This window comes from Anolis sagrei, chromosome 2, assembly GCF_037176765.1.
Source record: "Anolis sagrei isolate rAnoSag1 chromosome 2, rAnoSag1.mat, whole genome shotgun sequence".
Lineage (NCBI taxonomy): Eukaryota > Metazoa > Chordata > Lepidosauria > Squamata > Dactyloidae > Anolis > Anolis sagrei.
In genome coordinates, this window is record NC_090022.1 from 171429186 (window position 1) to 171443562 (window position 14377).

The 14377-nt window shown below is 41.4% G+C and overlaps 1 protein-coding gene across 8 annotated transcripts in view; it reads left to right on the top strand.

Moving 5' to 3' along the window:
* The window catches only part of SMARCA4 (SWI/SNF related, matrix associated, actin dependent regulator of chromatin, subfamily a, member 4), a 114495-nt gene that overhangs the window by 65004 nt on the left and 35114 nt on the right, over positions 1 to 14377 (top strand). For all 8 annotated transcript variants that reach the window (XM_060763327.2, XM_060763329.2, XM_060763331.2 and 5 more), the window contains exons 19-25: positions 216 to 326; positions 5269 to 5511; positions 7955 to 8068; positions 8214 to 8321; positions 10000 to 10086; positions 12278 to 12324; positions 13783 to 13949. In XM_060763327.2, coding sequence (XP_060619310.1) covers positions 216 to 326; positions 5269 to 5511; positions 7955 to 8068; positions 8214 to 8321; positions 10000 to 10086; positions 12278 to 12324; positions 13783 to 13949 — 877 coding nt within the window. The remainder of the gene's footprint in view (positions 1 to 215; positions 327 to 5268; positions 5512 to 7954; positions 8069 to 8213; positions 8322 to 9999; positions 10087 to 12277; positions 12325 to 13782; positions 13950 to 14377) is intronic.

A 14377-nucleotide genomic window follows, 5' to 3' on the forward strand; every position in this document is an offset into this window, starting at 1 on the left:
TCCCACTGGATGTCTTTTCACGGACAACTTTGATATTTTAATCCCAGCTTCCACTTTCCTTTCCTTAAATCTGGACTAGAGACAATTTGACCGCTTATTATTTGCAATGTTTATTAAAATGCTCGGCCGTGTCATAGCCGCAGACTTGATGTGGCATAGAAAATACAGTGAAAAGTCATGCTTAATTAATTTCTCTAATTTCCTTTTTTTTTTAGGGCTCTCCAGCTGCAAGACGGGCATTTGTACCTCAGCTTCGAAGTGGAAAATTTAATGTTTTGCTCACGACATATGAATACATCATCAAAGATAAGCACATTCTTGCAAAAGTGAGGTTTGCTCTTCATATATGCTCTTTTAATTGTGCTTAAATTATTATTTAATTCATGATATCCTGTCTTATTGGACAATTTATCTTACAAAGCAGCCTATAATAATGTATACTATATAAGAGACCCAGCATGGTGTAGCGGTTTGAGCATTGGCCCAGAACTCAGTGGGACAAGGGTTTGAATCTGGGCTTAGCCCTGGAAACCTGTTGGGTGACCTTGGACGAGTCATACTCTCTCCAGTCTCCTAAAAGAAGGGGTAGTGGCAAACCTCTTCTGAACAAATCCTCTAAGAAACCCCTATAATTTGGACGCCATCATTTAGAAATGATTGGAAAGCCTTTGGCAACAACAATAGCAATATCAGTGTAGTCATTACACTAAAGTCATCACTAACATTGAGAAAGCACTTATCCATCAGAGATCACAAAAATGCAGCAACACCATAGTACTACCCAAATATGCTACTATGCTATTTTTCATGATACTTTTGAAATTATTGATTAACTAGCTGTCCCCTGCCATGCGTTGCTGTGGCCCACATGGGGGTTCTATGTGGGTGGTTTGGCCCAATTCTATCGTCGGTGGGGTTCAGAATGCTCTGTGATTGTAGGTGAACTATAAATCCCAGAAACTACAACTCCCAAATGTCAAGATTCTATTTTCCCCAAACTCCACCAGTGTTCACATTTGGGCATATTGAGTATTCGTGTAGAGTTTGGTCCAGATCCATCGTTGTTTGAGTCCACAGTGATCTCTGGATATAGCTGAACTACAACTCCAAAACCAAAGGACACTGCCCACCAAACTCTTCCAGTATTTTCTGTTGGTCATGGGAGAGCTGTGTGCCAAGTTTGGTTCAATTCCATTGTTGGTGGGGTTCCGAATGCTCTTTGATTGGAGGTGAACTATAAATCCCAGCAACTACAACTCCCAAATGACAAAATCATTTTTTTTTTGAGTGAAGGACATACATTGGGTTGTTAGGTGTCTTGTGTCCAAATTTGGTGTCAATTCATCCAGTGGTTTTTGAGTTCTGTTAATCCCACAAACGAACATTACATTTTTATTTATATAGATTAATCTATATATATATAAATGTTCTGTGTATAATGAGTACCTTAAAAACAAAAGAACCAAAGAACGAAATCAGAACACAAGGAGTGACCATCACTCAAAAATTATTATTTTGTCAATTGGGGGTTGTAGTTGCTGGGATTTATAGTTCGCCTACAATCAAAGAGCACTCTGAACTCCATCAACGATGGATCTGGACCAAACTTGGCACAAGCATTCAATAAGCCCAAATATGAACACAGATGGAGTTTGGGGGAAATAAACCTTGACATTTGGGAGTTGTAGTCACTCGGATTCACAGTTCACCTACAATCAAAGAGCATTCTGAACCCCACCAATGACAGAATTAGGGCAAACTTCCCACACAGAACACCCACGAGCGACAGAAAATACTTAAGGCCATCCAGTCCAACTCCCTTCATCAGGGCAAGAAAACGTAATCAAAACCCTCCTGACAAAGAGCCATCCAGCCATAGATAGATAGATAGATAGATAGATAGATAGAGAGAGAGAGATGATCCACACAGATATAGTATCATAGATTTGAAAGGGACCCTTAAAGAAGGACAATGATACTTTGCATGTTCCAGGATAGGCAAACCAGACACTTTCCACATCAATACTGACAAAGAAACAGCAAGAAATACTGTTTACCCACAAGCAGAAAGAAATTACATATATTAGAAACCAACACTTTCTCATTACTTTATTTTCCAGATCAACAGACTGGGCCACAGCAACGCTAGTTTATTATAGAACAATACTATATTCATGCTGGGTTTTTTTCAAAGCCAACTAAAAGACATTTATGAATATTTGAAAACAAGGATAAAGCATTCATTCTACGTACAGAGTGTTTCAAACTAATGGACTCAATTTCAATCAAAGCAATATATTTCACAATGGCAAAATGTTACCATTACACAAAAAGTTACAAACACTTTTGTGTTCATCACGTTATCAGGTTTTACTAACCATTTTGAGCCAGAAACAAATCTAAAAAATAACTCGGCAAATTGATCTTTTGTTGTGTGGTCTTTTGTTGTGTGGTCGCCATCAAGCAAATGACTAAGACTAGGGTTATTTGTGCATTGAGAGTGGCATCTGGTGGTGCTCATTTGAAACTCATTCCCCACCCTTTCAAGTGGTAAGAGTCTCATCCATGGGTGGTGCGTGGTTGCAGAGATAACAGTAATTTCACATCAGGTCCATCTTTTTGAAACACTTTGCATAACAGCACTGAATAACATAGGGAGTTGTCCATTTCTTCTCTTGTGTAGCAAAAGAAGTTTGTCTTTTCTTTCCGTTATTAAACTTCAGAACCAATTATGTCAGTTATGCCAAAGTCTGTTCTGAAGCAATTTAAAGCTGCAGGCAATTCTGTCCTTCATTAAGAGAAATTAGAAAGTACTTCCCAAGCACTTGCATGTAATGAATGAGAGAGAAGGGGAAGGGTATGAAAGGAAATGTGTGATAGAAGAAATTGCACAGCCAGTGCAAAGGCACATGGCAGTAACAGATTTTCTCAGCCCACATGCCAGCTGCCTTCCATAGTTCACTAGTTTCAGCTTCAGTTGAGTGGGTGGGAGATGTTCCTTCTGTTCTGTGGGCTCTAGTCATTTTGCAGCAGTGTCTCAGGAGATGTTTATTTCTTGACTGCTCATCCACAGTTGTGTAATCACAACTAAATTAAAAGAGTGATTATTTGCATTAAGCTGAGGACTTGTTTGAAACACATAATATGAGATACTTTACACCAGGGGTCCTCAAACTAAGGCCGGGGGCCATGTACGGCCCTCCAAGGTCATTTACCCAGCCCTCGCTCAGGGTCAACCTAAGTCTGAAACGACTTAAAAGCAAACAACAACAATCCTATCTCATCAGCTAAAAGCATCTTTTTGAAACACTTTGTATAACAGCACTGAATTTCCCATTGAAATACTAATAAGTTTATATTTGTTAAAATTGTTCTTCATTTTAATTATTGTATTGTTTTTGTGCACTACAAATAAGATATGTGCAGTGTGCATAGGAATTTGTTCATATTTTTTGTTCAAATTATAATCTGGCCCTCCAACCTTTTGAGGGACTGTGATCTGGCCCTCTTCTTTACAAAGTTTGAAGACCCCTGCTTTACATGTTATGCATTCACTTGAAATGCCATATAACACCAGTGCTGCAACATTTACATTGGCTTCCAATTGAGTACCGTGGCCGGTATAAGATGTTAGTTCTGACCTTTAAAATTCTTTATGGCCAGGGTCCATCGTACCTTAGGGGCCGCCTCTCCTTCTCCCATCATTGGAGGTCGCAACGACAAGCCCAACGCGACTTAGTCTATATACCGGGTCCTAGAGAAGTGTACTTGGAAAGTACCAGACGCAGGGCTTTTTCTGTTTCTGCCCCTGCCTTATGGAATTCCTTGCCGCCCTATATGAGAGCCATGCGTGACTTAGGACCTTTTACTCTAGCACTTAAGACCTGGCTTTTTACTAGAGCATTTGATCTCTGTTAATTTTTAATTTCTGTATGTATGTATTTTATCTTTTACAATTTAGCTGTAAATCGCCTAGAGCATTCTCAGATGGAGGGCGATTAATAAGTAATGAAATATGATGATGATGACTTGGGCTAGGGGTACAAGACCTCTACAGAAGTGAATAACCGTGCATTTAAAATGCTGTTTTTACCTAAGAGAACACCTCTCTAGAAATAGCTAGGTCCTCCAGCACAACTCTATGATCAATATCTGGAAGAAGTTGACCATGCTGTCACATTGGTGGATTCAGAATTACTCAGAGAGGAGTTTTCTCTAGGAATCTCTAGATCCTCCAGCATGACTCCTCTACAACTACTTGACGATGCAATTGAATAATGACTTGACATGGAGATGCTCACGATAATGTTTTTAAGGCTTTGTATGTTTTTTTATATTCTTACGTTGTATGCTAATGTTTTTAACAGCATTTTATTATTGTTTTACTTGTCATAATTGTTGAGGCATCAAAATTGTTGCCAATTGTGAACCGCTCCGAGTCACCTCTGCCCTGAGAGGGGCGGTATATAAATGTGGTAAATAAATAAATAAATAGAAGTTCGTCATAAATTTGCATTGGAGAAACTAACGATTCTTAGAGAGCGCATTTTAATCAAATGCATGATGGCTCATAGAATCATAGAATCAAAGTGTTGGAAGAGACCTCATGGGCCATCCAGTCCAACCCCCTGCCAAGAAGCAGGAATATTGCATTCAAATCACCCCTGACAGATGCCCATCCAGCCTCTGTTTAAAAGCTTCCAAATAAGGAGCCTCCACCACACTCCGGGGCAGAGAGTTCCACTGCTGAACGGCTCTCACAGTCAGGAAGTTCTTCCTAATGTTCAGATGGAATCTCCTCTCAAAGCTTCAAAAGCTAAATCTGCAAATGTTTAAGGCCCATGCACATTTCTCTAGAGCAGGCACCCTCAAACTCCGGCCCTCCAGTTTTTTGGGCTTCTAACTCCCAAAAGCTTAGCCAGATTGTTCAGGGTCAGCAGTTTTGGGTGTTGGAGTTCCAAGAGCTGGAGGGCCGCAGTTTTATGACGCCTGCTCTAGAGCCTCTGTGAAGAGAGACAATACTTACTCCGTCTTATTTAAAATACCTGGAACTGTAAATTAATGGTATACATCTTTCATATGTTCAAATTGTGCCTAGTGAATTGAGTTTATGGCACCCTATCTACATCCGAAGGATCTATTTATTGTGAGGGCCTATAATTCAGATTTATGCATGAGAAGGGATGTGTGCACTCTCTGTGAAGTGGCATTCATGTGGACTCTTAACACATACGTCCTCCATCTTCCTCCATCTTCCTCCATCTTCAGATCCGTTGGAAATACATGATCGTTGATGAAGGCCACCGAATGAAGAATCATCACTGCAAACTGACCCAGGTCCTGAACACACACTACATAGCCCCACGGCGTTTGCTGCTGACTGGGACCCCGCTACAGAATAAGCTTCCAGAACTGTGGGCTCTGCTTAACTTCCTCCTTCCCACTATCTTCAAAAGTTGTAGCACCTTTGAACAGTGGTTTAATGCTCCATTTGCCATGACTGGAGAAAAGGTAAACATGGGAATAGTTCCATATTTTTCATCCAGTTTCTCTGGGAGTGAGTTCTGTAGCCACTGCCAAAGAATTGCGTCCTATCAACAGCAGTGTCAGGCACTTTAATTTCAGTCTCTTCTGTTGGCCAGATATTTCTTCTATTGTTAGAAATTCACTGTAATTTGTGAGAATCAGCTGGATGAACCTCGGGCTCTGCTGCTGTTAAATTTGTGTGACAGCAGTTAAAAGTGTAGTGATTTGAGTTTTGGACTAAGACTCTGGAGGCCAGATTCATACTCAGCCATAGAAACCCAATGGGTGACTTTGAGAGGAAGGCAATAGCAAGCCCCCTCTGAACAGATCTGACCCTAGGGGTCACCATGAATCAGAAATGACCTGAGGGCACACAGGAACAAAGTGAAAAGAAAATGGTGTCTTTCTTTTAAACTGGTGCATGGTTTCCCACATGCCTTGTTTTTCAAATGGAATTTCATAGAATCATAGAATAAGAGTTGGAAGAGACCATATGAGCCATCTAGTCCAACCCCCTGCCATTCATGTATTTTATTTTCTGGTTTTGTTATGCTTTTGTGTGTGTGTTTTTTTTTTGTCGTGTCAGGAGCATCCTGTTGTGAGAGAATTGGCCGTCTGCAAGGACGTTGCCCAGGGGACGCCCGGATGATTTTTGATGTTTTATCATCCTTGTGGGAGGCTTCTCTCATGTCCCCGCATGAGGAGCTGGAGCTGATAGAGGGAGCTCATCCGCCTCTCCCCGGATTCGAACCTGCAACCTGTCGGTCTTCAGTCCCGCTGGCACAGGGCTTTAACCCACTGCGCCACCGGGGACTCCATTTGCTTTTGTGTTATATTGTGTGTATTGTACTTTTCTTTTCTTTTTTTTGTCGTGTCAGGAGTGACTTGAGAAATTGCAAGTCGCTTCTGGTGTGAGAGAATTGGCCGTCTGCAAGGACGTTGCCCAGGGGACGCCCGGATGATTTTTGATGTTTTATCATCCTTGTGGGAGGCTTCTCTCATGTCTCCGCATGTGGAGCTGGAGCTGATAGAGGGAGCTCATCCGCCTCTCCCCGGATTCGAACTTGCAACCTGTCGGTCTTCAGTCCTGCTGGCACAGGGCTTTAACCCACTGCGCCACCGGGGACTCCATTTGCTTTTGTGTTATATTGTGTGTATTGTACTTTTCTTTTCTTTTTTTTTGTCGTGTCAGGAGTGACTTGAGAAATTGCAAGTCGCTTCTGGTGTGAGAGAATTGGCCGTCTGCAAGGACGTTGCCCAGGGGACGCCCGGATGATTTTTGATGTTTTATCATCCTTGTGGGAGGCTTCTCTCATGTCCCCGCATGTGGAGCTGGAGCTGATAGAGGGAGCTCATCCGCCTCTCCCCGGATTTGAACTTGCGACCTGTCGGTCTTCAGTCCTGCCGGCACAGGGGTTTTACCCACTGCGCCACCGGGGGCTCCTGTGTATTGTACTATATTGTGTGTATTGTACTGATGGGCGTGACCTCATGTAAGCCGCACCGAGTCCCATTGGGGGAGATGGAGCGAGGTATAAATAAAGTATTATTATTATTATTATTATTATTATTATTATTATGCAGGAAAATCAGAATCAAAGTATCCCTGCAAACTCAAATTTTCAGAAGTACGATTCTAATTATTCTAATTATTTAAAGAGTGCATGGGAAACAGCTTTTCCCTTTACAAAAAGTTGTATTGTTTTATTTGTGTGGCAAATAAAAGCAGCAGTAACAGCAGAGCTTGGCATGTAAACCTTCTTCAACTCATTGGAGTGATCTATCTTAAGTCTAATGTTAAATGTACTCATGATTCCTGGAACTGCCGGCAACCCAATTAGAAGGCAAAGATTAAAACAATCCTTTCTTTTAGGGTGCCCATTAAAAGGAGATACCGTAATCAGGACAAAATATATAACACTGACCAACACACATGCTATTTTCCGGATATATTTGAATTTCTGATCTCAGAAAATGGCACCAGTTTCCCCCTATCAGTTTTAGTTTTTGAGATACAGAACATATGCCAACGGGCCATGGTGGTGCAGCAGGCTAAACTGCTAAGCTGCAGAACTTGCTGACCGGAAGGTTGGCAGTTCAAATCTGCAGAACAGGGTGAGCTCCCATTGTTAGCCCCAGCTTCTGCCAACCTAGCAGTTTGAAAACATGGAAATCTTAGTACCGTATATACTGGCATATGACTACTTTTTAACCCAAGAAAATCTTCTCAAAAGTCAGGGGTCGTCTTATACGCGGTAGTCGTCTTATGCGCAGGAGTCGTCTTATACGCTGGAGTAGCCTTATGCATGGGAGTCGTCTTATATGCGGGAGTAGTCTTATACGCCGGGTGCTGAAACCTCCAATCCGGTTTGGAGAATCTGTGAAAAACAGTAACGTTTCCCTTACATCTCTGTGTTGTTAAAACCAGGTTGATTTGAATGAAGAAGAAACAATTCTCATTATTCGTCGTTTGCACAAAGTGTTGCGCCCTTTCCTGCTAAGAAGATTAAAGAAGGAGGTGGAAGCACAGCTGCCTGAAAAAGTAAGGCATGCCGGGCAGATAGTGCTCAAACTACCTCTCTTGCGAATAGAAAACTGTAAACTTTGCTGTGGTGTTTGCTAACTACTAATTGTATGTTTTCAAAATGTTGTCATGAGTTTATTTCTTTTCTCTCTACACATAACAGGTAGAATATGTGATTAAGTGCGATATGTCTGCGTTGCAAAGGGTACTCTATAGACATATGCAGGCCAAAGGAGTACTGCTTACAGATGGGTCCGAAAAAGACAAAAAGGTTTGGTTGACTACTTTTTCCCCTTTAAATGTTCAATAAAGATGGGCATATCTCTGTTAGAGATATTCCTTAAACATTTTATAATCTTCTTGGTGAAATTATTATTCCTGTATACGATTTTGGTGGTGGGTGGGAGGGAAAGCTTCAGTTCTTTGCTGCAAGGTGATGCTAAAGTTATTTGAAGTTTTGTTTCTGGAAAGCTTCCTACTTGTAGTAGTTATATTTCCACATTTTTTTCCCTTCTAAGGCCCCTTCCACACAGTTCTATAAAATCCACATTATACAGCAGTGTGGACTCAAGACAATCCTGTTCACAGCAAATATTGTGGATCATCTGTCTTAATATTCTGGGTTATATGGCTGTGTGGAAGGGCCCTAAGACATTCTCTTTGTAATGATGATTCCCTGTCAGTGCTACACTATAGCAAAGTTGCTTTAGAAGCTTTGTAAATATGTGAATGTTTAGAAGCTCTATTTTTTAATCTTAATTTAATTTAAATCTTTTAATCTTAATTTAATTTAATTAATTTAATTTTAATCTTTTAATCTTAATTTTTAATTTTAAGATACGATGGCGTATCTTATCTGAACTACTGCTCAATTGAAAAACAGAAAATAGGATTTTGGGAAATAAAACTTACCGCATATAACATCATCTTGGGCCATCCTGATGCCTTTTCAGATTCATGGTCATAGTCCCTCTGGTAGTTTATGCTCTATTATGGTTAATAGCTAAGAAGAAAGAAAAAAATGGTAATGCTAGGAAATTAGTCGTGTTATCTATATAAATAAAAATGTAATGTTCGTTTGTGGGATTAACGTAACTCAAAAACCACTGGACGAATGAACACCAAATTTGGACACAATACACCTATCAGTCCAACAAGTGATTATATAAATAAAAATGTAATGTTTGTTTGTGCTATTCACAGAACTCAGGAAAGCCCACGGTGGTTGAATGAAGGACCTTCCTTCTCTCCCTCCCTTCCCTTCTTTCCTCCCCTTCCTTCCTTCCTTCCTTCCTTCCTTCCTTCCTTCCTTCCTTCCTTTCTTTCCTTTTCTTCCTTCCTTCTCCTTCCTTTCTTTCTTTCCCTCCTTCCCTTCCTTCCTGTCCCTCCTTCCTCCTTCCTTTCCTTCTTTTCCTCCCTCCCTCCCTTTCCTCCTTCTTTCCCTTTCTTCATTTCCTTCCTCTTCATTTCCTTCCCTCCCTCCTTTCTTTATCCCCCTCCTTTCTTTCCCTCCTTCCTTCCTCCTTATTTCCTTCTTCTTCCTCCCTCGCTTCCTGTCCCTCCTTTTTTCCCTTCCTTCCCTTCTTTCCCTCCCTCCCTCCCTTCCTTTTTCGTTCCTTCCTGTCCCTCCTTCCTTCTTCCTTCCCTCCCTCCTTGGCGGGTACAGCTAGTCACTCATAAAAACACTGAAAAACACAGTGGAAGGGACTTAAAAAGCCAAAAATAAAATAAAAAATACATTACAATGCATGCACAAAATGTATTCACACACACATACACATATATGCGCACACACAACACATATACATAGACTGGGCCACAGCAATGTGTGGCAGGGACCAGCTAGTATTTTATAAAGGTTTTATCACCTTCAGTGTTTTCCATGCATTGATATCATCAACTGTAATATGCTCAGGCAGACATTTTTAATTTTACTCTGATTCTTTCAGGGCAAAGGTGGTACAAAAACACTGATGAACACTATTATGCAGCTGAGGAAGATCTGCAACCATCCTTACATGTTCCAGCACATTGAGGTAAAGACGCAAAACATCTGGTTAATCCATTTTCAGCTTGTATGTAGTAAGTCCAGTGTGCCTTCCCAGAATAAGGAACTCTAAGCAACATGTCCCTAATCGCACTTTACTAATGATCTAGGATTGTCTGCTTGCTCCATTTCTCTCCAAATACCCATCCTAGTTATATGTCACCTTGTCATGCCCAGTATTTTAAAATTTTAATTATTACATTTGGCCCTGCCATAGGTTTTTAATGCGTCGTGGTGTTACTGTTATTGTTTATTGCTTTGTTTATGAGTTATTTATTGTCTGTATTGCTGTGTTGTTTTTATTGATGTATTTGGGCTCGGCCTCTTGTAAGCCGCGCCGAGTCCTCCGGGAGATGGTAGCGGGGTATAAATAAAGGTTTATTATTATTATTAGTCACTAAAAAATCAACTAAGAGTGAAAGTGATGGATCAGAATGCCTGGATTAATGACACAGGCCAACAAATTATATCTTTTTTCTTGGTATCTTGGTTTTTTGGTCTGTTCCTGATGTTATTTAGGGCACTGATTCAGAAAATTGCATTGGATAGACCTCATCAGTTCTGTTGCACCTTAGCCCTGAGACACTTGTTCACCCAGCACCACACCAGAGGCCAGTAGTCTAATAATAAAGTGTTTATTGAATAAAGGATTTGAAAAGGGGGAAAGGGGGTTATATTCAAAAGTAGCAATCATATACAAAAGAAGCCAGAGTTCAATAAAAAGTCTTTCAAAGAAACCAAGGAAACATCACAGAAGCAAGAAATTGAAAAACAGAAATAGTCCAAGGTAATTCCAGGAACATGAATACAGAAAACATTTCTAGGCAAAACTCTTTCATAGAATCATAGAATCAAAGAGTTGGAAGAGACCTCATGGGCCATCCAGTCCAACCCCCTGCCAAGAAGCAGGAATATTGCATTCAAATCACCCCTGACAGATGGCCATCCAGCCTCTGCTTAAAAGCTTCCAAAGAAGGAGCCTCCACCACACTCCGGGGCAGAGAGTTCCACCGCTGAATCATAGAATCATAGAATCAAAGAGTTGGAAGAGACCTCACGGGCCATCCAGTCCAACCCCCTGCCAAGAAGCAGGAATATTGCATTCAAATCACCCCTGACAGATGGCCATCCAGCCTCTGCTTAAAAGCTTCCAAAGAAGGAGCCTCCACCACACTCCGGGGCAGAGAGTTCCACCGCTGAATCATAGAATCATAGAATCAAAGAGTTGGAAGAGACCTCACGGGCCATCCAGTCCAACCCCCTGCCAAGAAGCAGGAATATTGCATTCAAATCACCCCTGACAGATGGCCATCCAGCCTCTGCTTAAAAGCTTCCAAAGAAGGAGCCTCCACCACACTCCGGGGCAGAGAGTTCCACTGCTGAACAGCTCTCACAGTCAGGAAGTTCTTCCTAATGTTCAGATGGAATCTCCTCTCTTGTAGTTTGAAGCCATTGTTCCGCGTCCTAGTCTCCAAGGAAGCAGAAAACAAGCTTGCTCCCTCCTCCCTGTGGCTTCCTCTCACATATTTATACATGGCTATCATATCTCCTCTCAGCCTTCTCTTCTTCAGGCTAAACATGCCCAGCTCCTTAAGCCACTCCTCATAGGGCTTGTTCTCCAGACCCTTGATCATTTTAGTCGCCCTCCTCTGGACACATTCCAGCTTGTCAATATCTCTCTTGAATTGTGGTGCCCAGAATTGGACACAATATTCCAGATGTGGTCTAACCAAAGCAGAATAGAGGGGTAGCATTACTTCCTTAGATCTAGACACTATGCTCCTTTGAAGGTACATAGGCAAACATAGAGCAGGGCCTCTCCTGATGATCTTAAGCTTCGTGATGGTTCATAGCAGGAGATACGTTAGGATAGGTAATCTGGGCCAGAACCGTTCAGGACTTTAAAGTTTAAAACCAGCACTTTGAAGCTAATGTTGGTTTAGTGCATAATTTGAGAAGCCGGTTTAACCATTTAGATATTTAATATCATGGATGGATTTAGGGCAGTATTTATGGAACATGATATATAGTACATTAATTATGATTGGATATTGCAGGGTTACTGCATTTGCTTCCAAAGCAATTCTGTAGTGTAGTTCCTCTTCAGAAATAATATTCACCATTATAGCACTTGACCTGATTAGTTCATCCTTATAATTGTTTTCATATATTTGTTGCAGGAATCCTTTTCTGAGCACTTAGGCTTCACTGGAGGCATTGTGCAAGGGTAAGTTGGTCACATGTTAGGCTACAGACTTTTCTTGGCAATCTCTGACAGTTGAATGCTGAGGTGTGCACAGCTGTTGCCTTCATGTCTTGTTATTTATTGATTGATTGATTGATTTACAGCTTTTATGTTCTGCCCTTCTCACCCCGCAGGGGACTCAGGACGGATTACAGTGTACACATATATGACAAACATTCAATGCCAATTTTTGCATACAAACATATACAGACATACACAGAGGCTGTTTAACTTTTTCTGGACGCCAGGGGAGCTGTCGCTTTCATCGTCCATCTGCGACGCTGATGAAGCACTTCCACATTCCCCGCATGCTTCCCCGCTGGAATGCTTTGCTGGAGTCTTCTTTATTGCCTCATAAATCAGTTAAATCAGCCTCCCCACACTTTTTAAGGTGGTACCTAATTTTCCTACTTGACAGATACAACTGTCTTTCGGGTTGCAAAGGCCGGCAACAGGCTACACAATTGGTTGGAAACACACTCCAACCTGGGCTGGCTTCGAACTCATGACCTTGTGGTCAGAGTGATCTTAATGCAGCTGACACTCAGCCAGCTGCACCACAAGCCGGGTGAGATTGTTTGTGAGATTCCAGAACCATTTGGCTGGCCATAATTTGTAACACCGAGTTGTCCTTTTTCCATAATGCAGCAGGAAATTTGTACTATACGTGTCCAGATTCTTCCTATGTTAGAGCCCTGTTCTGTGATCTTCTGGGCTTACTTTATCAGAGTATGCAAACCATATTAGGAGTGCATTCATTGCAAAATAATGGGCAAATTACCCGAGAGTCAGGTTTACAGCTGCTTCCACCTTTCCCTTGCAAAAACATATAAACGGCAAACATTCAATGCTGAAACATATTGGACCATACACAGACAAAAGCATTAAAATCACTTATCTTGACGTTAAAATCCACAAGTTAAAACCGTCTCAACAACCATATTGAATTTGGTTGGCATACTAAGGATTCCTATCGCTGCCTCATTGCACAGTCCCAAAGGCTCGGTCCCACAGCCACATTTTTATCATCCTTCTAAAGGACAAGAGGGAGGGGGCTGATCTGATCTTATTAGGAAGGGAGTTCCATAGCCGAGGGGCAATTACTGACAAGGCCCTGTCTCTCGACCCCGCCAAACGCGCCTGTGATGGTGGTGGGACTGAGACTAGGGCCTCCCCAGAAGATCTTAATCTCCAATAATTCAATAAACACATACATGACTTTTGTGACAAAATTCTAGAGCAGCAGATAGGTCAGTGTGAAAAGGTGACCCCTAAAGGTGGAATGCTTGAAAACTATTTTGGTTTTAATGTATTGTCGAAGGCTTTCATGGCCAGAATCACTGGGTTGTTATAGGTTTTTTTCAGGCTATATGACCATGTTCTGGAGGCATTTTCTCCTGACGTTTCGACTGTATCTTTTCCTCCTCATGCCCAATCCAGACTTGACCTGTACCGTGCTTCAGGGAAGTTTGAACTCCTGGACCGGATTCTTCCCAAGTTACGAGCCACCAACCACAAGGTGCTACTGTTTTGTCAGATGACCTCCCTCATGACCATAATGGAAGACTATTTTGCTTACCGTGGCTTCAAATACCTCAGGCTAGACGGTGAGTTTGATACTAAGGATTACAACATTGTACTTAAATGCACCTCGTCTTTCATAAAATATACCTTTGGATATTTAAATATGGTTATTATATTGCACTAGCAGTCCCCTGCCACACATTGTTGTGGCCCAGTCTGGTGATCTGGAAAATAAAGTAATGAGAAAGTGTTGGTTTCTAATATATGTAATGTCTTTATGCTTCTGGGTAAACAGTATTTCTTGTTTCTTTGTCAGTGGAGATGTGGAGATTGTCTGGTTTGCCAACTCTGGAACATGCAACATATCATTGTCCATCTTTAGGGGTGCCTTTCAAATCTTTGATACTACATCTGTCATATACATACATATATGTGTGTGTTAGAACCAGGAAAATAAGATTCTGACTATAAATAGAAGGTCAGCTGCTGTCCTCACCTTTTTGGCTTGTTT